The sequence below is a fragment of the Strix aluco genome, chromosome Z, assembly GCF_031877795.1.
Source record: "Strix aluco isolate bStrAlu1 chromosome Z, bStrAlu1.hap1, whole genome shotgun sequence".
Taxonomy (NCBI): domain Eukaryota; kingdom Metazoa; phylum Chordata; class Aves; order Strigiformes; family Strigidae; genus Strix; species Strix aluco.
In genome coordinates, this window is record NC_133971.1 from 74,691,936 (window position 1) to 74,715,074 (window position 23,139).

The 23,139-nt window shown below is 34.5% G+C and overlaps 1 protein-coding gene across 4 annotated transcripts in view; it reads right to left on the reverse strand.

Moving 5' to 3' along the window:
• Positions 1–23,139, reverse strand: part of VPS13A (vacuolar protein sorting 13 homolog A) — a 108,914-nt gene that overhangs the window by 71,890 nt on the left and 13,885 nt on the right. For all 4 annotated transcript variants that reach the window (XM_074813269.1, XM_074813272.1, XM_074813268.1 and 1 more), the window contains exons 11-23: positions 21,632–21,759; positions 21,316–21,422; positions 20,480–20,651; positions 20,069–20,131; positions 16,432–16,567; positions 15,650–15,744; positions 14,696–14,838; positions 13,194–13,395; positions 12,994–13,108; positions 11,716–11,852; positions 8,488–8,620; positions 7,575–7,692; positions 2,733–2,871 (exon numbers count right to left, since the gene is read on the reverse strand). In XM_074813269.1, the coding sequence (XP_074669370.1) occupies positions 2,733–2,871; positions 7,575–7,692; positions 8,488–8,620; positions 11,716–11,852; positions 12,994–13,108; positions 13,194–13,395; positions 14,696–14,838; positions 15,650–15,744; positions 16,432–16,567; positions 20,069–20,131; positions 20,480–20,651; positions 21,316–21,422; positions 21,632–21,759 (1,688 nt within the window). The remainder of the gene's footprint in view (positions 1–2,732; positions 2,872–7,574; positions 7,693–8,487; positions 8,621–11,715; positions 11,853–12,993; positions 13,109–13,193; positions 13,396–14,695; positions 14,839–15,649; positions 15,745–16,431; positions 16,568–20,068; positions 20,132–20,479; positions 20,652–21,315; positions 21,423–21,631; positions 21,760–23,139) is intronic.

The window sequence follows — 23,139 nt, forward strand, 5'->3', positions numbered from 1 at the left end:
TGTTGAATCTCATTTCTTCATGTATCTGGAAAAACAGATGCTAGTAGAGTCTTTAACTGTGAGATACAGTTATGCACAACCCAGAGAAGTAACTGAAAATGTGTGAAATGTCCCTGTTTCACCACTAGAGTGGACAAAAGGACAAGAATCCTCACTCCATGTGGTATCATATATGACAGAATTAAATTCTCTTAGTGAAGGCAACCAAATGGTTTATTCACCGAAGTCAGCTTTCCCATCAAGCCTCAGAAGGTAGTCTCAGTGGTTTGAGTTTGTTAAGAATTCTCACCTGCATGTTCCATGGGAATATTTATTCAGTATACACATGCCTTGCACAGAGTACTAAAGTAAGGATAGATGTGTGCATTGTCTGGTTGCCCATTCTTCTTGAGTGCCTTTGGCTCTGGACTACACAGATGACAGTAGGGTTTTTTTTCCCCTGTTACTGCTACTTTCAAAGCCTAGTCTCAGACAATTAATTCAGTAACTCACAGAAATCTAAGTATTGTGGCAACAAAGAAACATTCATCTCTGAATGTTGTTTCCAAGGCTCCATTTTTCACCTCACTCTTCACATTTCAACAGTCTGTCTTCTCAGTCTCCAGTCTACATAATTTGCCCTTATGGAATATATTCATGCCTATGAGTGATAGATACATTGAGTCTCTAAGAGTCTTATGTCATCTGTAACACTTTCACATTCTAAGAAGACAAGAAGAAACTGTGAGACTTGACTTCACAGTATCAAATCATGAGAAATAAAGCCTTCCACACGGAAGCGGACAGCCTTCTTGTAATGAGTAAACACAAGAAAGTGCAGGCTGCAAAAATCTAGAAGAATCTGAGGAGTCTTTTGTCTTTGCAGCCCAAGAACAATTCCTCCACTAACTCAAAACATAAAGAGCAAAGTTCACATACAGAGCTCTGAAAAAGGATTTCACATCCTTTTTGATTCTGAAGTTATGTGATGGCAACAAAGCTCAGAAGAATTTCAGCTACAAGGATGAAAGCATGGGAGTGTATCTGCCACCACCAAAGCAGCAAATCTACTCAAATTAACTGAATTTAATACCAGCAATTAAGAGTCTGACAAACTCTGCTGTAGATGGAAGCTTGAGCAGACAGGTTTAACCATAGGTTTTAATAGGGATGCTGCATATAATGCAAATGCATTCACACTGGCTCAGCAGTCTTTCCTCACCTCATCTTGTGAATCACAAGTAATGTACAGGTAGTACTAAGCATATCAACTCTATTGAACTCTATAATTAAACTCAAGTATAGGTGATGTTATAAGTACAGGATAATCATCTTATATGTGCATATTTTATTTATGTAAAACTAAAATTCCATCACTTATCCTTGAAGAAAGTTTGCCTGTGAGTAACTGCACAAAACAACAGAGATTATAGCAGCTTTTGGCTGGGGATACTATTAGTATATGAAAAGTGAAAGAGCAGGTCAGAACTAGCTAGAATTTTAACATCACCACTGAAGAGATCACAGAAACTACATGTTAAAGGGAAACACTCTTCACTCTATATATACTTTCAATAGATATGCATGTCTAGTCGTGTGCATTTACAGACTGAATTTACAGGTACTGAATTTACAGAAAACACCCCCAGAACTGCAGCAACAGCCATCAGGAACAGGGCAGAATAATTTGTAAAAAGATAGAAAGATAATTAAGTAATCTTAAAAAAAAACCCCACAAATATGACCATTATTCCTTTAGAATCAAGTGAACAAAAGATTAAATAACAGATAATTAGAAGTATTTACAAATGACAGAAAAATGGATAGCCCAGTTTTGTCTTTGACCTTGACATTTCATGTATGTTCAAATGATAGGACTGCTTTAAAGATATATAAAAGATAGCCAGACTATGCAGACTAGACTGATGCTAAAAATTATCACTTCAGTGTTCACCTCCTAGGTTTGTTAAAAACAACTCATATCATAAGGTAAAACACACTTCTCAGGTATAATAACAAGAAAGTCGCAATCCTCTGTCCTGAAGAAAGCATAAAACAGTGACCCGAACCATACTCACTAAGGGTGGGAAGTAGAAAGAATATGCACCCCACACTCCTATATCTTAGAAATGCAAGGCAGAACTGTTGCCTACTCAGGTATGTTGTATAGCTGAATAAAGAAAAGCTGGAAAGAGCAGTGAAGTCAGCTGAAATGAAGCTGCCACTTCTGCCAGGCAGGCACTGTTTAGCCAACATTAGACGCAGATAGTGGCTATTTTTTGTTCTGTTTTTGAAAGCTCAACTCCTGCCTAAGATCCACATAATACTTCAACTTTAAAAATTCCAAGGTTTCTCCATCTTCTTCACTAAACAAAATAGCTGAACCCAAACTCTGCAGCACTCTGATACATGTGTAAATTTGAAGATAGAATTAAACTAATAGTCAACAAAAGTGAATACGGTTGTTACTCAAGATTAATATGAACTACTAATTCCCAGAGTAGTATAAGTTTGGTTTTTTTCATTTTAAATTCAACCACTGCAAAACTATTTCATAATTATTAGCTAAAGATCACAATAAACTAAGTAACAAGCAAAATTTCTATAGCTTTAGAAAATTTGCTACATTTTTCAAGAGATACTAAGTAAATGCTTGTTCTCCACTTTTTTGGGTTCCTTTCAAAACTGCAATGCTAATAGCAAGAAGATATTTTTCTGATAATTCTTACTGAAATATTTTTTTAAAACCTTACCTCAGTTATTTTTGGAGGAGAACTGGTAGCAGAAGCACTTTCCGGTTTAGGAATGCTATCAATTAGTTCCAAGATACTTGTCAGCTTCTGGTCTGATATTTGGATAGAAAGTAAGGGCAGCTGTCCAGACAGTTTGAACCTGTTTTGTAAACAAACAAAGTTACCTTAAAACTATTTAATTCAAACTTTATATTAGCTTTCTTCTGAAAAAACACACAAGTCTTCCTGGTCAAAAAAACCACTCATCTAACCATTGCATGTAATACACATATATGTGTAACTTCTGTTGCACACAGAAGAGTTACTTAACAAGCAAATACCCAGTTACTAACATAGTTTATACTTCCATTTGATACAATGTCTTATGGATCAGGACTGCAGACAATGCTAATAAAAACTTCTGATTTGGCTACACACAGCATATTTTGCTCACAATCAGAAGTTGTTCCTTCTTGTTCGTGTATTTATTTTAATTACTTGTAATAAATCACATAACTGATCCTTTACACAGTATTTTACAGAAGAAAAGGTGAGGGGGGTTTTGCATAAGAATGTTTATAGTCCAAAACTTAAAGCAAAGTATAGAAAACACTTCCTAGAAGTTATGTATATTTAAGCTGACTCTAGCAGTAGTCTAGATATTTAACAAAGGAATACATGGCATAGCTATAAATGACATAACAATAAAATAACAGTCTTTAATTTTTAAAGCGGTAAAACATATTTTAAACCTGTTGGAATAGACTTTGGCCGAAAAGTCAGTGTCCACTTCAAACTTGGACACTGACTTTTTAAAGACCTAAACCCCATCCCCATTTCTCAGAGAAGTGAGCAGAACAGAAGCAGAAAAACGGCTTTAAGAACATTATCATGCTTTTATTACTATTTCCTCCCAGTTTTGCTGTGCTTAACTTACAGCTTAATCTTCAAAGGAACATAAAATATAATACATTGGAAAAGATGCGAGGACAAAAACCTCAAAATTTTCTATCACCCTCAACTAACTTTAAGGCTACAAGAGTAACAGGAAAAAAGCTCCTCATACAAGACAAGCACGAAGTTGTACATGTTGAACTGTAACAGAAAGTACCTAGTTTTTTATAATTTCTGAATTTCTTCACATCCTTAAATTATTAAGGAATTGATTCTCAACTACTTTTGACTTTTATTCTTAATTCCAGTTCTGTCAGAGAGAAATTTAGACGTTTTTGGGTTTTTTTGTTCTTTTATTTTGACAAAGAGGGACAGAGTAGATATGTAGCTGCTGGGCCTTAAAGGCCTGTCCATCTACTACTGCTTGAGCACTCCAGTAATCTAGGACACTTAGCAATTCTCACTTCCATTGCACCTCCCTACAAAAATTCATGTATATGGTTAAGACATTTTTGATCAATGTTCGTACAACAGACAGCCCATGCAGTTACATGGAAGGCACTTAGCAGATATTTGCAGTTACCTGCCTTGTAATCTCAGACTCACTGCACCACTCTTTTAACAAAAGCTTTTAAAGTTCAGCAAATATCTCAACTGGAATTTAATTATTCCCAATTTGTAGAGACTGAGGCATGAAGGAGCTTAAGTACTTCAATTGATGAGGAAAACTGTGCAGAAACTTCTTCCAAGTTCAGACTGGTTATATTTAGAGAGAAGGAAAGGTTAAGGATGTCATTCTCAAACCTGTAAATAAGCACGTTCCTTCAAATTGATTTTTTTTTTTTTAAGTGAACACTATTATATGGAAGGATGCTCTTAATATTGGTATCCTAACATTGGCTTCATACACCTTCAAAAACCAGATGACAGACTCCCAGTCACTTTCTTCAGAAAATGGGGGAACCATACCACAGGATAAAGCAAACATCAAAAAAAATTTTACAGAGGCTAGAAAACTACAGAATCATATTAGTGCTTCCAAATGTGAATAAGGAGCACAGCATCCTATTCTCAGAAATGAAAGAAAGGCAGATGTTCAAATACAACCACAGAGTGAAAGCCCATCTTAATGGTTAGGAAACATGAGCAGATGAAAATACAGGTTAAGAGCGAAAGGCCCCCGATACAGTGGTCTTCAACAAATTAAAATTACATAAATTAGTATTCTCTTCAAGGCAGCAGTATGTGCCTTCCTAAACAAAGCCAGCACAAAGTCCTGGTGAATTCATTATTGTTTTTGAACAACAAAATCACAAGGAATTCAACTAGATTCAATGGTCACCAAGGAAGTACAAAGACTCAAAAAAATGCAGACAACCAAATACCTTATTTTTAGGTAACAAAGTAAAATAGGTGCCCTCCAAACTAAGGGACTGATTCATAAAGTTCTAATACAGTAAACAAAGTAACTTTGGTACTAGTTTTTGCTGTAGAACAAATATTTTTCCACTCACCTTTCTCAATAGAATTATACTGTTCTACAGCATAATTTCTTACAATTACTTCCTTATAGCATAATTACAAACATGAATGAAAAAAACTCAGGAAAAACATAATGCTGGCTTTATATGGAAGTACACTTACAAAAATTGGAATATAAAAGAATAACTACATGTATACTAAAAATACATTCATATATGTGTAACTGATGTGAGCAATACTGATCCATAATATTCTACTCAACTATAACTACTGAAATTTACAGTTTAGGGGATTTTTGCTGACACAAAAGCTACCAGTTAATTTTTATCATTTGTGCACTATGTCATCTAGAGATGACATGGACCTAAACATTTGTATATAATAACTTGTTAACTAACCATCCTGAAAAAAAAAAAAAAATTATGCAGTGATATGGCATTTTAAACCATGTTGATACTGACAGTATTGATGGATTTGAGTAGTCAAAGCTAGAGACCAACAGAAAATAGAACATTTGTAGTTTTAACTGATTTGGGATACGTATAAGCAAATGTGAAAATTTATCACACAATCCTAACTGGATATATACCACACAGAAGTTCATGACTTTCAGACTTTTAAAAGAGATCAAAGCAAGAAGAAAGAACAGCAAATCTTTAAAGAAAAGGTCAAATCTGCACTATCAGGTAAAAAGCTGCTGTACCAGTCATTTCAAGACTGGTAGATGACTCTAGAGTATTATAATACCATCTGCAGATACATCCTGGAAGCATTTGGAGACTGAACCAGGTACAAAATTAACAAGTTCAGCTGTTGTTGAGTCACGGTATCAACATGCTAGATTTGAAATGGTTACTTGTTCCTGGTGTGGGGTAAAGTATTAGTTATGGTTAGTAACTCACTGTGATATATGTTCATCAAGTACCAAACTCCTATTCGTGGCATTCCTAACAGTTGCCAACAGTGCAGGCACCCAGAAAGAAGCAGCAACTGATCTCCAAGAAATATTACTATCTCAGTGGAAGAAAAATTTGCTAATTTCTATACACAGGTAGCAACTATTTACTGTCAAGTGACTGTATGAGAATTCAGAATACAGAAATAATATCCATTAGGGAAAGATTTCCCCCAATCGGTCTAGACACATAAACTGGTAGCCAAGACAGTTAGAGAGGTAGTACTACAATACTGCAAGCAACAGGTGTTCTCATTAAGAGCAGACACTCCTTAATCCAGGTTATACTAGCATAACTTGGAGAGATGTCAATTACAAACCCACATTAAGTAACATTCTGTTATAAGACCATAGAAATGAAATCTCACTTTCCCTACCTGTACTTTCTAACATAAAAAGACAGATTCCCGTGAGCTGTATTTCCCTTATCTCACCTCCTCCACCAAACAGAGAAAAAGGAGGGAAAGAATAAGATGTTTTGTAAATCAAGCATCAAAATTCAGAAGCTGGCCTCCCAGCTTTCCACAAGGTGGCACCATTATACCATGCCATCACTGATCGGCATTCACAACACACAGCACTGAGGTACATAATTATTGGGGGGTTTTCTGACTAAGCAAATCCTAGATTGTTCATAATTCTTTTATTTCATAAACTGCCTCTTGATTTTGCTGATTGTACTAAACAGTTTTCTGCAATACCCTAGGTCTATTTTTTTAATGACATTAATTTTCTGAAGTGCCTAGCTAAAGTCTGAGTTTGGCAGGGTTAAAAATTAAATAAGCATATGCTATCTTATTGTAGCATAAGAATATGATTCTTATTAATGAATTAATAAACCAAATTATCTCGTAATACTTTAATGTTTGCAAGTTTGGAAGTACTTCAAAACTGATCAGTTTTTAGATAGTAGTGACCTTATCAGACATTAGTGCAGATGCACTTTCCAAAATACATGCAAAGTTAATCTTTGTCACTTTGACTCAGTGATCTTTAAAATCAAAGTTTCATCATTAATAGTAACATACATTTTCTTCTGACTAAGTACAATTTCCATAATCAGTAGGTTTTTTGCTAAATGAGCCTAAATGCAAACTCAATGTGATCTCTAGCAGGTAAACAAACAAGATGAATAACCTAAGTAAAAGAGAGGGAGTATGACAGCACATTACCTTTCAAAATAGTTTTGTGATGTTTATAAAAGAGACTTTGAAAGTTCAGATACTTTGCTCCTCAGTATTTCCAATGAGAACTGAAATATATTTATTTAAAGATGAGAACTGAAATAATATATTTAAATATTTACTATACCTACTTATTTTATAACAATGTAACAATCTATCACCTCTTCAATATCTGGCAACTTCTTGGGTTTATTCTCTGTTTTTCTCAATGGAAGGTATTTTACTTTCTAGGTTCACACACAACAGATGTAAAATTGCCTAAGTATAATTAGATCCTTGATTTTTTCTTTTTCTCCCCCTAAAGAAAGTAATCTACCGTAAAATTTCAAAACAGGAAAGAACACATACTTGGGCATTCTTGCATCTGTAACAACCATAGCCCTGCTAAATTCCACTTTTACATCCAAGGGCTGCAAGATATGTTGAGATGAATATTTCAGCTTTCGAGCCTCTTGCCAGTTCTCATCTAGAAGAACAAAGAAAACCTATGCTTTAAGCACCGAAAGAGATTCCTTCTCATTATGCACATCACAGAATTAAAGTATCTTTTATTAGTTAGTATATGTTGCTAAAAATTCAGGTGACACAATCCCTTTTACAGCTCTATCAATACACATATATAAGAGCTGAACTTCAGACATAAAAGACCTCTTAATAATTTCCACTGTTTACATTTAAACAGCTATTCCATCCATGCTGCAGACTTCTAAGGGCCCAATTCTTAACATGTTTCGTACTGGGAGTATAGGCTCTGGACTCTGCTCAGGCACCAGACAGTTAAGAATTAAATGCTTAAGACTTCTTTGGTTCTGACTCCTTCTATACTGTCAGTTCCCAAACTATTAGTAAAAGTTTCCTTCAGTAAGGGATCTGATCCTTTCTTTACCCTCACAAAATGATCAAACTTACAACTACTTGTAGATTCTTCTTTAAATTTGAGGGAAGCAAGGAAAAGACACTGAAGGAAAATATTATAAATAAATTAATTACACTCATATTTATTATGCAGCAAATCAAATGAGACATCTTCAAAAAGAAGGGATTTATTGTAAGTTTATTTAGCAAAAGCTAAGGTTGGAATCTAACACCTAAAGGTATGTTTTGGAAATCTGTATCGTGTTCATAGGACTGAGTTTAGAACATGAACTCAAAAAAGTATGTTCCAAAGATTCTCCACTGCTTCAGTTAAAATGTAAAGGGCACATCAACCATCAAAATCTTTTTACTCGTATAGAGAAAGATTACTTTCATGAATACTTACCATGTTTGCTGTACAGTAACTGTATACTGCTGAGCTGGATATCGAAACTGTCATAAGCTCTTGACATTATATCTTCAATAGTGCTTTGTCCTACTTTGAGTTCTGATAAATCAGAACGACTTTTGCTTTTCATCTTAGAAACAGTCACAAAAAAGCATAAATCAATTTCAAAAATATTCAAAGCACTAATTCTACAAATACTTGATCCTACTACAACAAGATATTAAAGTCCTCTTTATAAGGGCACAGAGTCTTACAAATATCACAGCAGAGGAGATACCTAGAATCAAAGGCTGTATCAAAACAAGAAATGAAGAGTATTAAACTCTTACTACTTCTTCAAGGAAAGAGACAAAATAAAAAATTAATTAAAATCTATGAAGTTTTATACAACATATTTTGTACAGAATAATTTCCTTTAATAAGTGACTCATACCCCAAAGTATAAAGTCTCAAACCCTTCGTAATCAGTAGAATAACTGTTGAATAAAATATAATTAATAAAAATATTACTGTATTAATCACCTCAGAAACATGAAATCTATTTTTGAATCCTGTTGAATTTAGTTGTGGCATTATCCTGTTCCATATTAGTCAAACAGAGTAAAAGGGAAAAGGGGATTTGGACTGTTCATCATCAGTGTTCAGGGTCTTTCCTTTAATATCAGTCAATATCCCTTTTACTCAGCTTTGGGATGCCTAACCTTCTTTGGTATTTCACATTTGTATGAGCACTCTCTGCTATTCATCTCTGATGAAATGTGGCTGTCCTCACCCTCAAACATCTAATAATTTTGGATCCATCTCTGGTTTTGTCAGACCTAGATAATATTCAAGATAAGGTTCATAACCATGAAACAGGTTTAAATACTAGTGTTTAAGACAGCATTTCTTCTTCCAATGCTACTGAACTATGACTACTTTTACATTAAAAGTAACTTGCAGATTGAAAATTCAGAATTATCAAATTAATATTGCCTATGCAACCCTAATTAAGTCCATTTACATATCTGCATTGAGATACAGTTTTAAATTTATATGCCATTTTCTTCCTTGGGGCTTGACCTTATCCAGTACATAACTGAGGAAAAGAGACTATTTGTTTCATATTAAACATACTAATTCAGTGAGTGAACTACATCTCACTTAAGCCAAAGTCAAAGTGAGTATAAAATTATTAACTGTAGCCTGAGAGGCATCTGATTTTTCTCTTGTGGTATTGGGCAATTCCTTCATTTTGCTTTCTAACCTTATTGAAGGACAGGAACCAATCCAAGAGTTACATGCACTATGAAAATTACTCATCCATTTCAGAAAAAAAATTCTCACAGACACATTTACTGGAGTCTTGATTTTGAAATGTATTCTTCTACCTATTATTCTGAGAGTAATTTCCTATGGGTGGAGTAGAGGACATGAGTTGTTTTATATCCCCTCTTCATTAGATCTATGAGGCTGTCGCATGCACCCAACCAATATACAGATTGATTACTGAACTCTACAAAGTGCCTACAAATGACCAGCATTCAGAAGAGCTGATAAAATTATTAGTCACCGAAATAAGTGATCTGGTTGTAAATCCAAATTATTTTTAGCATCTACACAGCAATGTTTTTCACTAATTCCACTTTCTGAAGCACCTGATATATTCTTTTCCAACAAGGCCAAGTGCAAGGTCCTGCACATAGACCAGGGCAACCCCCTGTATCAATACAGGCTGGGGGATGAAGAGATTGAGAGCAGCCCTGTGGAGAAGGCCCTGGGAGTACTGGTGGATGAAAACCTGGACACGAGCCAACAATGTGTGCTCACAGCCCAGAGAGCCAACTGTATACTGAGCTGCACCAAGAGAAGCATGGTCAGCAGGCCGAGGGAGGTGATTCTCCCCCTAGTCTCTGCTCTGGTGAGACCCCACCATCCAGCTCTGGAGTCCTCAGTACAGGAAACACATGAACCTGCTCAAGCAGATCCAGAGGAGGGCCACAAAATTTATCAGAGGGCTGGAACACCTTTCCCGTGAAGAAAGGCTGAGAGAGTTGTGGTGGTTCAGCCTGGAGAAAAAAAGGCTCCAGGGTGACCTTACTGCAGCCTTTCAATATATAAAGGGAGCTTCTAAAAAAAGATAGAGACTTTTTAGCAGGGTCTGTTGCAATAGGACAAGGGGTAATGGTTTTAAACTTATAGAGAGTAGATTTAGACTAGATATAAGGAAGAAATTTTTTACAATGAGGGTGGTGAAACATTGCAACACATTGTCCAGCAGGGTTTAATATACCCCTTTCCCTGGAAGTGTTCAAGGTCACACGGGACAGAGCTCTGAGCAACCTGATCTAGTTGAAGATTTCCCTGCTCATTGCGGGGGAGTTGGACTAGATGACCTTTAAATGTCCCTTCCAACACAAACTATTCTATGATTCTAACTAAAACCCATATGCTCAGAAAGTCACCCTGTGGCAGAGACATAGAAAACTTACCTCACTTTAGCAAGATTTTAAGCTTCAAAACAATTTCTTATTAAAAGAGCAGATAAGACAAGCTATACAGATAGGAAGTGGCAGAATCATTCTTACCCAGAGTACAAGTAAAAAAAATATATTAAATTGCCTGTATACATGTAAGATCATTTGTCCTGAAACACAAGTTCACCAATGAGTAAGATTGCTAATAATATGTAGAAACAGTTTCTTCTTTACAGTGCTAAATTATAATTTTCAATACATCATAAAACTACCTTTTTGACTTTTCCCTTGCATGAAGTATCTCAAACATATCTCTAATTTTATCTAAGTTATTTTATAAATTGCCAATGTTTACTTTTCTCATTTTAAAGTAAACTGAATGACCAAAAATGTAACTGATAACAAGAATAATAGTAATATTAAAAATAAGAATACCACTTAATCATATAAGTAAAAGGTTTACTATTTTATGTTCTAAGCTAAGAAAATTGTTAGACATTTTCCACATAATAGTTCAAAGCATCAACAGTGGTTTCATTCCAGGGGAGGATTATTTTCTAACAATTCTTTTGGGTTGAAAGAATCTACTGAGAAGCGTTCAGTAATTTCTGCCTTGACTGGAAAGCAGTTTAAAATAAATACCTAATACCTAAACTGCAAAAGGAACTTTTACTTAACTAGTACCACAAAATATAAATTAAGAAACTGTAAATCACATAAAAGTCAAACTACCATTTTCAGTAAGTTACTTTATTAGGTAAATACATACCTTAAGACTACCAAGATCCAGAAGTAATAAATTTGACATACGGTCATAGAATCCTTTTTGTGGAACAATGATGTATGAAGCCATGAGGTTAATTTTGAGGTCAAGAACTTTCTGGGTTTCAATAACATACAACAAGCCTGAAAAATAATATAATTAGTAAATACAAACAAAGTAATCCGTACAAAAGCTATGGAATGAAAAGAAGCTATATAAAGAAATTTTAAGTCTAACTTTTAGCTGTGAATGCTAGATAACTTAGTTTAATTGCAGGTACAGGTGGTCTTCAGATTTCTTCTGAATCAAAAATTATAGGCAGTCTTTAAAGAAGCACCGAGTAGATGAAATTACATCTTTTCAATACCCTGTCCACCTCTAACACGAACTAATGAATAGAAATATAACTGATGCCTGATTTTATTCCTGGTACTAGCTTGATAAAAGCAATTGATTAAATATACATTATGCTTGAGGTTTTTGTAACTTCTTTTAATTATTATCAATGAATACTCCAATTTTTCAAATGTACAATTTAAATATTAATAGGTTACAAGTTTAAATGAGGTTTAAAAAAATTATTTTTCTTTTCCTTTTAAAAAGAACTTATATATGAAATTTCCTGTTAGCATCCCCTCCCATCCACAGTCAGAGACAGGACACTGCACCGGACACACCTCTGATCTAAGAAAGCCTCAGACATCCTTACAGGAACAAGTTAATTCTTGTTCTATGTAATATCTAAGGATATTCGACACCACAGAATGTCATGCTCAGTATGTAAACTGGGGGGGAGTTGTCTGGGAGGGGCAGATCACTGCTTGGGCATTGGTCAGCAGGTGGCAAGCCACTGCACTGTGAATCACTTGTTTTGTCTTGTGTTTTATTTCCCTCTCTTTCTGTTATATTCCTCTTCATTACTATTATTATTGTTATTATTATTATTATTATTATTATTCTATTTTATTGTTATTTTATTTTAGTTATTAAACTATTCTGGTCTCAACACACGAGTTTTACTTTTTTTCCAATGCTCCTCCTGATCCAGCTGAGATGGGGGAAGAGTGAGTGAGCAGCTGCATGGTGCTTAGTTGCTGGCTGGGATTAAACCACGACAACCTAAAACAAGTGCTTTGTAATGAGATTGAAGAATTCAACATGTTTAGGTGTTGTGTTAGAAAGATATGACTTGGATACATGCATCTCCATACGGAAAGATATTTTCATACTGCTAGAATCTAAAATGTGTCTGAGTGTGCAATCAGAAGTGCATGCAGTACTTGCCTGTTGATGTTTTTTCACGGAACTCTTCAAGCTTCATCAGAGTTGCTGATGTCAATTGCTCTAAATGTACATCTTTCGGAGGCCTGAAGAAATCCACTAAGCTATTTATTGTCATCTGTTAAAATAAAGCAAAAATAATACATAGCAAATTGACTAGTAAGTTTTTTCAAGATTTATAACTTACTCAAATATTTACTTACCGCATCATATACTATTTCCAGTGGCTGTGATTCTATTCTAAGCCTCTGATCTGCTTTCTCATCCAAAGGATTAGTCTCAAACATTATGCTTAAGAGTGAAGTACTCTTGTCTGAATACACCGTTCGAGAAGATAGGAGACAGGGTGTACAATTTTCTCGGGACATGCCTGTAACTTCAAGCGAGGTAATTTTTGTTTCAAATCTGTGAAGAAAAGTAAACAGCATGTTCAGATGTAATACCCATATGGCTAGGTAATATTAGATGGTAAGAGTATAAGGAAAGTCCTGAAAAAAAAAAAAAAAACACATAACCAAAAACCAGATAAAAAACCCAGTAACATATCTCTACCCCAAATATAAATAGCTTAGTCTAAGGATGTAACACATATATCCATGTGTTAACTGTTTTCCATTTCATTATCTTTTGTGCCTACCCGCCACCCTTGAGTAAACAAGAAAGGGGGTCCAAGTTATTCACCTCATACACTTTTCATAAGGACAGATGTCAGGGTAGAGAAGAGACAAGGGAATTCTGTAGTATGAGCTCAGGAATTAGATGGCACAGTTTATACTGGGGAAGTCTGCACAGTTCCAGTTCAGAGAAATAGAAGAAACACCACAAAAGGAGCACAAGATTAATAGCCTCATCACTCTGAGGAATTTTTTTTTAGGTGTTGGATTTATTCCTTTTCAATACCCTGTCCACCTCTAACAGCTCTCAGTGGAAGATCTTTACCTCCCAACACTCAAAAGAATGTGTTTCACTGTAAAAATATAACACTTTCTTCCTTTTTTCGCAGTATTGTAGCATTATTAAGGCCATTTAGATGCAGAGGTGAACAAACAGAAAAGCTGCAAGCAAAACTTTTTAAAAATTATGCCTAAAACTCAGCAAAATCAACAATACCTTAATATCATACATAGATTACACTAATATGCCGCAAAGTAGAGGGGACAAGGTTTAAAACAGGAAAGCTACTCTCCTCCAGAGTTTTCAAGTCATTACATTTGAAATGAAAATATTTCACATCGCTGCTCTTCATCATCTACTGTGAGAGCTCGAAAACAAGACAAAATCGTCAATTACAGCTTTCTTCTGCAAATCTAAAAGATCAACTGAAAACTCAAGAACTTTTCAGTCATGTTAAGTGCCTACACACAAGCAGTTATGAGATCCCTTGCTCAGATTAAGTTTCAAAAGGAGTAAGTCACTTTTCAAAGCAAAAAACTAATTAGTAACTAGATTACTTGTATGTAACAATAATAAACTAAGAAAAGGGAGAAAAAACTGTATCAGTACAAAAAATTCTGAAGATTGATAGAACTTAATCATAGAAACAGTATCCATTCACTTTGTCCATCAGTTGCAGGATGATTCTACTCCCAAACTGCTCAAGAGATGATAGTGAAAAACAGAAGTTAAACATAGTAACAAAGCGTTAAAATGCTTATTAGCTGGCATCAACATTTCATGAGGACCAAAAACAATTTAGAAAGTTCACCTTATTGCTTGTGCCCCTGGTCGTTGAGTAAATACTGTACTCAAGCCAGCTAATGCAAATTCTACCAGTTCAGGAGTTTGCTTGTTTTCTCTTATTGATATAGACATGCTTAACAACTTCACAGAGAACTTCATGGCTTCATACTAGATATGCAGGAAAAGCAACAACAGTGGATTATAAAAATACGTTAATATACAATTCAATACAGTTTATGAAGAGATGAAAACCACAAATATCAATTTGATATTACTTTTCTAGTGCTATAAATAGGTTATATCATAGGTGGTATAAAAATCATTCCCAAATAGTTAATACTAAGAGGCAAGGTTAGAGTAAGAGTAGACTGTGATTACAAACACATATCTTTGATGTCTCTACACCACATTTTGAGATAAAGGGCCTCTAACATAGAGTTGGAAGGCAGTCCATTGTACCATACATGGCATCTCACATAAAAATGACTTACCAGACTATTTCTGAATGGTTCAAAAATGTTGCTCTTCCCCACTACAGTCCGTCAATCACCTCTTTCCTTATATACTCACCTACTTTATGTCATCTATTATCATTTGAGTTTAAGATACCAGTGAATCACTTACTGCACTTTCTTACAAAGTTTCTGAATATTTTAAGAGGATATAAAGCACTTCATAACTTAAACAACAATACATTACTTATATGATTTTATTCTAGCTTGAGCGAGCAAAATTTCATTCTGAACTTTTTCAGAATATCCAAAGTAAGCTCTATAACCACTCTCCTGAAACTAGATCTAAGGATGCTCTGTTCTGCACAAAGCCAGCACGTGGTAACTTCATTAAAAAGTGTCAGAACAGTACTTAAATATAGAGACAGAATTTCAAGTAATTTTAAAAGTGATTTCCTATCATCTTTGGATTTTTATTAGTAGATCAAGCTACCAACTGTTTGGTACCATAGCTGGTTATGACTTACTGATTTTGGAAGGGTTGGATCCACAGCTGTTTCACTATATCCAATTGCTGCATAAAGTTTAGCCTTCTCTTCCCGTGTCATCAACTCTTCAAGACCTGTCACATTGCAAGAGGTCAGTTAAACTCAATATAGGTATCTGAAAGATGCAAATACTGTTATACACTTTCCAGTGCTTGGTAGCTCTATAACGCACAGTTGATCAACATTGTCCTGAATCAGTAAAAGCAAAAACCCTGAGGTTTAAAGCAAAGTCTTGGGTCTCCTAAAACATGCTTTAAAATGCACTTATACTTTTATCCTGACCTACTCTATTTTCTAGCTTGGTAACAATAGAAGCAACCTTTTTGATTTAATTTCCATGTTCCACAACCTTTACTAGGTGCCCTGTACTTAAGTGAATCAACTCTAATACACTGCATGAAATAGCCAAATTATAAAATGAATGTTTACATTCCATTAACTGCTACTGTTTTCTAGTACTTTCTTCAATTCCCCATACACAATACACAATGTAAAAATGTACACCAATGTAAAAACTGGGGCTGGAAATGGCACAAATTGAAGACAGTTCAGAAAGACCTATGGAAGGAATTTTAAGATACCTCTGTAACATGCAATTAACAACACCAGGAAAAGAAAAAAAAAAAAAAAACAAAACACGCTAAATGTCATTAATCTGATAGCCCAAATATTAAATGAATCCAAACTTCCATTGCTAGGGACCTATTATTCTAATAAGTCATCTTCAATAATTAAAAAAAAATACCAAGAAACAAACGTACTTGACCCCTTTACTTCTTGTTTTTGTTCATCCTTTTTTTCACCTGACCAGCTCCATATCCAACTAAACCAGCCACCAGAGTTTTCATCATCTTGTTTTACTCCTGGTCTGTAGATTTTTAATCCAGCCTTAGTTGCCTGAAATTTAAAAAATACATAAGCAAGAAATTTTCTTCATGCTTCTTTCTTCATTTTCCTAAGAAAAAATATAGACTCCAGACATGCTCTAACACATCAAAACATCATTAGACAACCATTGAAAAGGCAACGCTATTTTTTAGGTTTTCTTCTAATTTTTTAAAGTATACAGTGCATCATCAGACCAATTCTCACTTGCATAAAATCAACCACCTTTATGAACAAAAAGAGCAAGCAAAAGGTAGCTGATTATAAATCAATAAATTTTCTCTCTAGCTCTCAGCACCAAAAAAAAAAATTTCCACAAAATTATATAGTGCTCTACATTACAACAATGCACTTAGAAGTAATCATTAAAAATACATATGTAAGCAATTAAATGGCCAGCATAGGCCAGATTTTAAATGATTCCTGTATTTTTTATTTCAAGCTAAGATGTCCAAAGCAATCATAAAAAAAACATCATTACTCCTGTAATGGAATATTTACTCTAAGGAATATAGAAAACTATTCCTGGATCTGATACATATAGCTATAACAGTAAGGAAGTCCTCCTTTTTCCCACATTCATTATCTCAACAACTAGGGGATAGCCTGTCTGATGTCAGTGATGATTCCAGTACTGGGTCCCCACAGAAAGTGTAAACCACATCCACACTCGACCACTGAAAGTTTGGTGTAAGGGACAGCAAACCACCATCAAGCAATCTAAGAGGCAGAGTAGTTCTCAAAACTGTAGTGGACCGCACAAATGACTTATTTTTCTTCATGACTAATATGATCTGAAAAGATAGAAACACTTGCAGATAACCCCTGAATTTAGAGATGCTCCAGTGAATGTGATACACAAAGTGAGTGAAACAGCAATCACTTCTCAGCATTCAAAAAACCAAAGATCTCTCTGCAACAGAATTAGGGAAAAGAGCTGGCTATAAATCAGAACCCCTTAGGGACTTGTCACATCTATCCACCTACAGGTTAATGGAAGGCTGGACTCACCACAAAAACATAAAGGCTTCTGAACTGATACTATTGATTCATCTCACAGAGATGATGCAGAATGTCAGCTAAACAATACAAGACCTCAAAAATTTGAAAAAAATCCTTCAAAGTCCTCTTTATAAAGGATACCAATTAGATGTTAGAGTGAACAGTCCAAGGAAAGAAGGGACAGAGCCTTAGAAAAACGGGCCGTTAAGTCTCTGAAATTAGAGGTTTCTAGTACACCAAGGAGTTGGTGTTGAAGGACAACTGCCATGAAGAAAAAGAAGTGATGCTTAAAGCTATGATTCTCAACACATCTGAGGCAGCAACTGGCAAAAGAGTCCAAGGTAAGAAAGGCTACAGACAGAAGGGAGGGGAACTGTACTTCTTCAAGGATGAAGAAAACATTTATGCAGTATGGGAACTAAAGAAATTTCCTGAAGAAATCCTATTGAGCTTTCCTCTGTCTTTCATTTACAATTTACCATTTACAATTCGTTTAGTAACAAATACAGTCATAGTCTGTGGAAAGATTACTCAGCAAGGTAAATTGTTCTGAATAAAAGAGAGAACCAAGAGCATCATCCTGTATTCTGATATAGGTGAATCTTCTCTAGTCTTCTCTAGATTGAAAGCACAAAATTTCTCAGACTCTCTCATACAGAGACTTGATGCTTTTCTCACTGAAGCTGGTGTCTGGTACTTAGGGCACTAGTGGTAAAGATTAAAAAGTGGCCTAACGTTTGGAATATAAAGTTCTTGCTACAAAGTTCCCTGAAAATCAGATGGTACTGCGTTCACAAGTCTGAGTTCTGGGGAACTTGATTTCAAGGTCTAGAGAAAAGCAAGCCCTTGAAATTGAATGCTAAGGTATGTTTTTAAAAAAAAAAAAAAAAGCTTAACAAACAGTAGGGTCCTTTATCTGGCTTTACTCAGCCCACATCAAAAGGGTGCTCCTTTAAATTCCTAGCAGACTTAAGGCTAACAGTCAGGATACCAAGCTAGTAGTAAACTTGCCTCTTACAAGTTCTTTGAGATCTTTTTCAGAGGCATGACCTAGTAATAATGAGATAGATCGGTTCTGACAAATAGGTAGAGGTAGAACACAGTTTAGAATCACTGTGACCTGATTTTCAGTACTTGGAAATAAATTCAGAGTTAGCTAGCAGATCTTTCAAGATGCTTTTCTCTCACTTTTCAAATGCAAGGCTTAAAGCTCAAACAAATGAAAATCCATTTGCTTGCAACCTACTCTAAGCACTACAGAAACCTATCTTAAAACTCAGGACTGGAAAGTGGTCAGGAATGCAGTATAACATAACCTTTTCTAAGTAGCACGGTCACACTGGAGAGATGAATAATAAAACTAGACAGGAAATTCTTTGGGATGTCCCTCACTTTGCAAAAAGTAGGAAGAAAAGATAAAACCAAAGGAAACTATACAGTACAAGATAAAAACAAGCCAAAATTAAATGCTAACTAAAACAAAACAAAAAACCCTTCATATGACAAGCATTCCAATTCATCCAAACAACTGAAGGGGAAGGACATGAATGTGTCTTCTGGTTCTGTAGAGGTCTCAACAATGATCATACAAGCATCCAAATGTGGGTGCACATACAGACAACTAGAAGGAAAAATATCACATTTATGGATTTCTGTTTACAGTTTTGATTTAGAAGTACCATATCTGTCACTGCAGCAATTGAGTTCATACCATACTTAATATACTCCAACAAAAAAAAAAAATCCCAATTTCTTTCAAGCACTGCCATAAGAAATTATTGACATTCATAAAGTTTAACTATCAACATGTTATTTCAGATTCTAAACTTCATATGCTGCTTACTTTTAGTTACACTGATTATTAATGGAGAAAGACCACTTCACAGATTTCTGAAAACCTATGCAGATTTCACCTCAGTTTACTGCAATGATATTCAGACACTACACGGAAAACTAAGCAGTACACTAACCTCAGAAAAACAAGCCTAACAAATTAAGTGTAACTACTCAAGTCACATTACCGTGATTATCTACTTAAACGTGTTCTGCATTTGCTGTATTCCGAATAACATTTTAAAATAGTATGTTGACCTTTTGTTACTACATATGCAGATGCTCAACCTACAAATAGGGTATGAGGAAGGAAAGAAATAAAATAATAGTCTAGGCGGTTGCAGGGGGCAGGGGAGAAGCCTGAAGCTTTGGGTATAATCACTTCCAACTTGACTTAGCCTATCATTCCTTGACCATATTTTCCCCAGCATTTTTCTCACCAAAAGCGGAAAGAAGTTTATCCCAGATCAGTTACTGTGAAGAAGCAGCACACAGAGCTATTTAATTTTTGCTTAATTACAACCTGAAACTATGCCTTATAACAAATGTGAAATACAAGGAAAATAGAAGACTGTATAATGCACAATTCAGCCACTAGGACTAAAATGCATCTGTCTAAAATCTCCACAACCTATTGTCGTAGTTATTCTGAGACTCACTGAAATGATTAAATTTTACCTCAACTTCTGCTTGTTGCCTTGCTAGAGTGATGTTAAAAATATCCAAAGCCTTTTCGAATTCCTAGAAAAGAGGTGAGAAATTATGTTTTGACAATTTCATTTGCTTAGATTTCATGGCTCAATTTTACAAGAAATTACAGTAAACAGCCCTTTCAGTGAAACCCAAGTTCAAAACTTAAAATAAACCTGGAAAAGAAAAGCACATCGGTTTAAGTTTTAATTCACTGCAGTCATTAATTTAGAAAATTATCTAATATGTTTGTTAATACTACTCAGAGAAATGTACTGATGAAGTTGCAAGTCTGGGCACTGAAAATTTTATTTTAAGTTAGTAATGACTTAGAAACATGTAAACATTTAAGATAGCAAGATGAACAATATTTAAGCCATTTAATGAAAAATGGCTAACCTCCAACAACTTTAGGATTTCTTCATTAGGCTTTTTTGATGTTATCTTTGTTTTATACATCTCTTTATAGTTCTTCACTTGTTTCCTATGGTGCCGAATATGTTCCCATGACCACATTTGGAGCTTAGGTTGAACATTTACTTCAAGGATGCCATAAATAACATATTTCCACCTAAAAGCAAAGACAATTGAAGTTTACATTTCTTTTGGCATATTGAAAAGACACCTAAAGCTATGCAGACTCCCATTAAATACAACTTCAAGTTGTGAAAGAGTGAAATCCCTTGTCTAATATCACACTTCTGATCAGTAGAGGAACCTAACGATTTTATTTTTTTCCACACAAAGTTGACAGGTTGCTATTTCCTAAAATTAAAAAGTAACCTTCTACAAAAAGCACCCACAAATATATATATATATGTGTGCATGTGAATAATCAAAACACATTTATAAGGAATCTTCTGAAAAGAAATCAAATCTCTGCCATCTGTGCCAAAAAAGTTTGCCTATTTTTAGAAAATAGCTATGTTCTTGTAATAGTACCTAACATATAATGGGGTCTCCTTCATCAAAACAGAGTTAGGTATCAAAATACTATCAGGCTTAAGTTTCTGGTCTGATAACGGCCTTTAAGACATTCAAATACTGTCTCCTCACATTTGGTTTGAGGTCCTCACCATTGTTTTTCTTAAGCTAGGAGCATTAAGAAAAAACAAAAGAAGATTCTTTGTTTCAAAAGAAAACAAGTTCTAACCTCCTTAAGTAAGAAACAATCCCTTGGTAATTATTTCATATGAATAACTAACAAATTATTTTCAGAGTCTGAGGTGGCCTACCATGTCTTGGCATTGTTGTGCAATGGAACATCAGGTCTGTATTTCCTATATGGCAGATTTCGAGTCATCATATCAATAGACTCAAGAAGCTCCATAACACTGAAGTACTAAAAACAAACAAACAAATTAGAACTCTGTTATTGCCTTTCTGAGAACAATGTGAACCAAGCTTCTCTTTAAACAGAAAATAATTTACAAAGAAAAACAGGACTAAGAAATGTATGTTTATTATAAAATTTCAGACTGCTTTTCTTACTATTCTTGCAAACTAACTTTTTTACCACAATATATATAACTTCAGAAAAAGAGTTTATACCTGTGGTTTATTGAATTCAACAGTTATATCCTGTAAATTTACATCTAAATCCATTTTTGGTGATGAAAAGTCAACATCAGATCGAGGATTCATAAGGAGTTTGGCTTTAGCTGAAATTGGGCGGAATACTAAAAAACAAAGGTTGATATAAAAAGTTTAATTAAGTTGTTTAAGACTGCCATAAATTATACATAATACTTATCAGCTCAAGTTATGCCAGATTATTGATTTTAAAATGCTACACTTCAAAACACAAAGACTTTATCAACTCAGCTTAAAATACAATACAATCTATACTCAATTTCCAGTTTCATTCTGGCAACATTTGTGGAACAAGTATTTGTGGAACATTTTCATAAAATCTCCTGTATGCAGTATTGCATGGCAGATGTTTCAATTAATAGTTTATATTTGCAACAAATCCAATTTTTTTGGCTATAAGCTACTTACAGTACAAGATAGTTTCAAACATAGCACTTAACTTCACTATAGTAACTCTAATTCCATAGAGACTATATTTTTAATGTTACTGATGTTTTACACTGTTTGATAAACTATATTCACAACAGTGGCTAAAACCAAACATTTCACATTTCTAAGTCCAAGCAAGTATGGAAAAAATCAATATGGATCCTATGTAAAGTGAAGCACATCACATGAAAAATATTCAGAGCAGAAATGTTTTATCTGTTCCACAATTTGGCAATACAGTAATTCAATATAGCCTTCAGAAGTCATGTTTAGTTCAATTTTTCCATTTCAGCAATTGATCCAACAATGAGAATTTGTCTATTACTTGAATTTGTGTAAATCATATTTTTATCAAATAAAATTTCTTTGATTTCAACAGAAATACTGATAGACCATCTATTCTAAATACCAAATATTCTAAACTCACTGAAAGCTTTATATGAGTGGAAACAGATGTTTCTGCAAGATGAAACCATGTTTACACCAATTTACCTTTGTTTAATTTTAAGCCCTGTATTTCTTGTTAAGCTTATTTTACTTTTATCTACACATTTTATGTGGTAGCTTTTCCATTAATTTTCTCCCAGTATTTAGCTTCCTAAATTTCATTTTTCATCCTTCTTATGTGTAAGTATTACGTTCACATTTAGATCAAATGACAGAAGCAGACTTTGTGCTTACTGCCTTTTTATCAATGTCTCAATCTAATGAGTGCTCTTAAAGAGCCAGAATGCTCATTTACCAATGAATATCATCCTGATGTAATTCTTTAAATATCTGCATCCCTCATGGCACTGCTTTCTAAGAGTATAAACCCCAAATCATGCAATTCTGCATACAACTATTTTGAACTTCTATACAAAGACTTAGACAACTAATGATGTTTAAACTTATTTTCTTGTAAAAAGAGTCAACGCTAGGAACTGAAAAAGATAAATGAGAAATCAGAAGAAATTATTAAATAGTCCTCTGGCAGTCAAAGACATGAAAGACTTCCTCTTTCAGGCAAAGGCAGCAAGAAAAATCCATTTTTAACT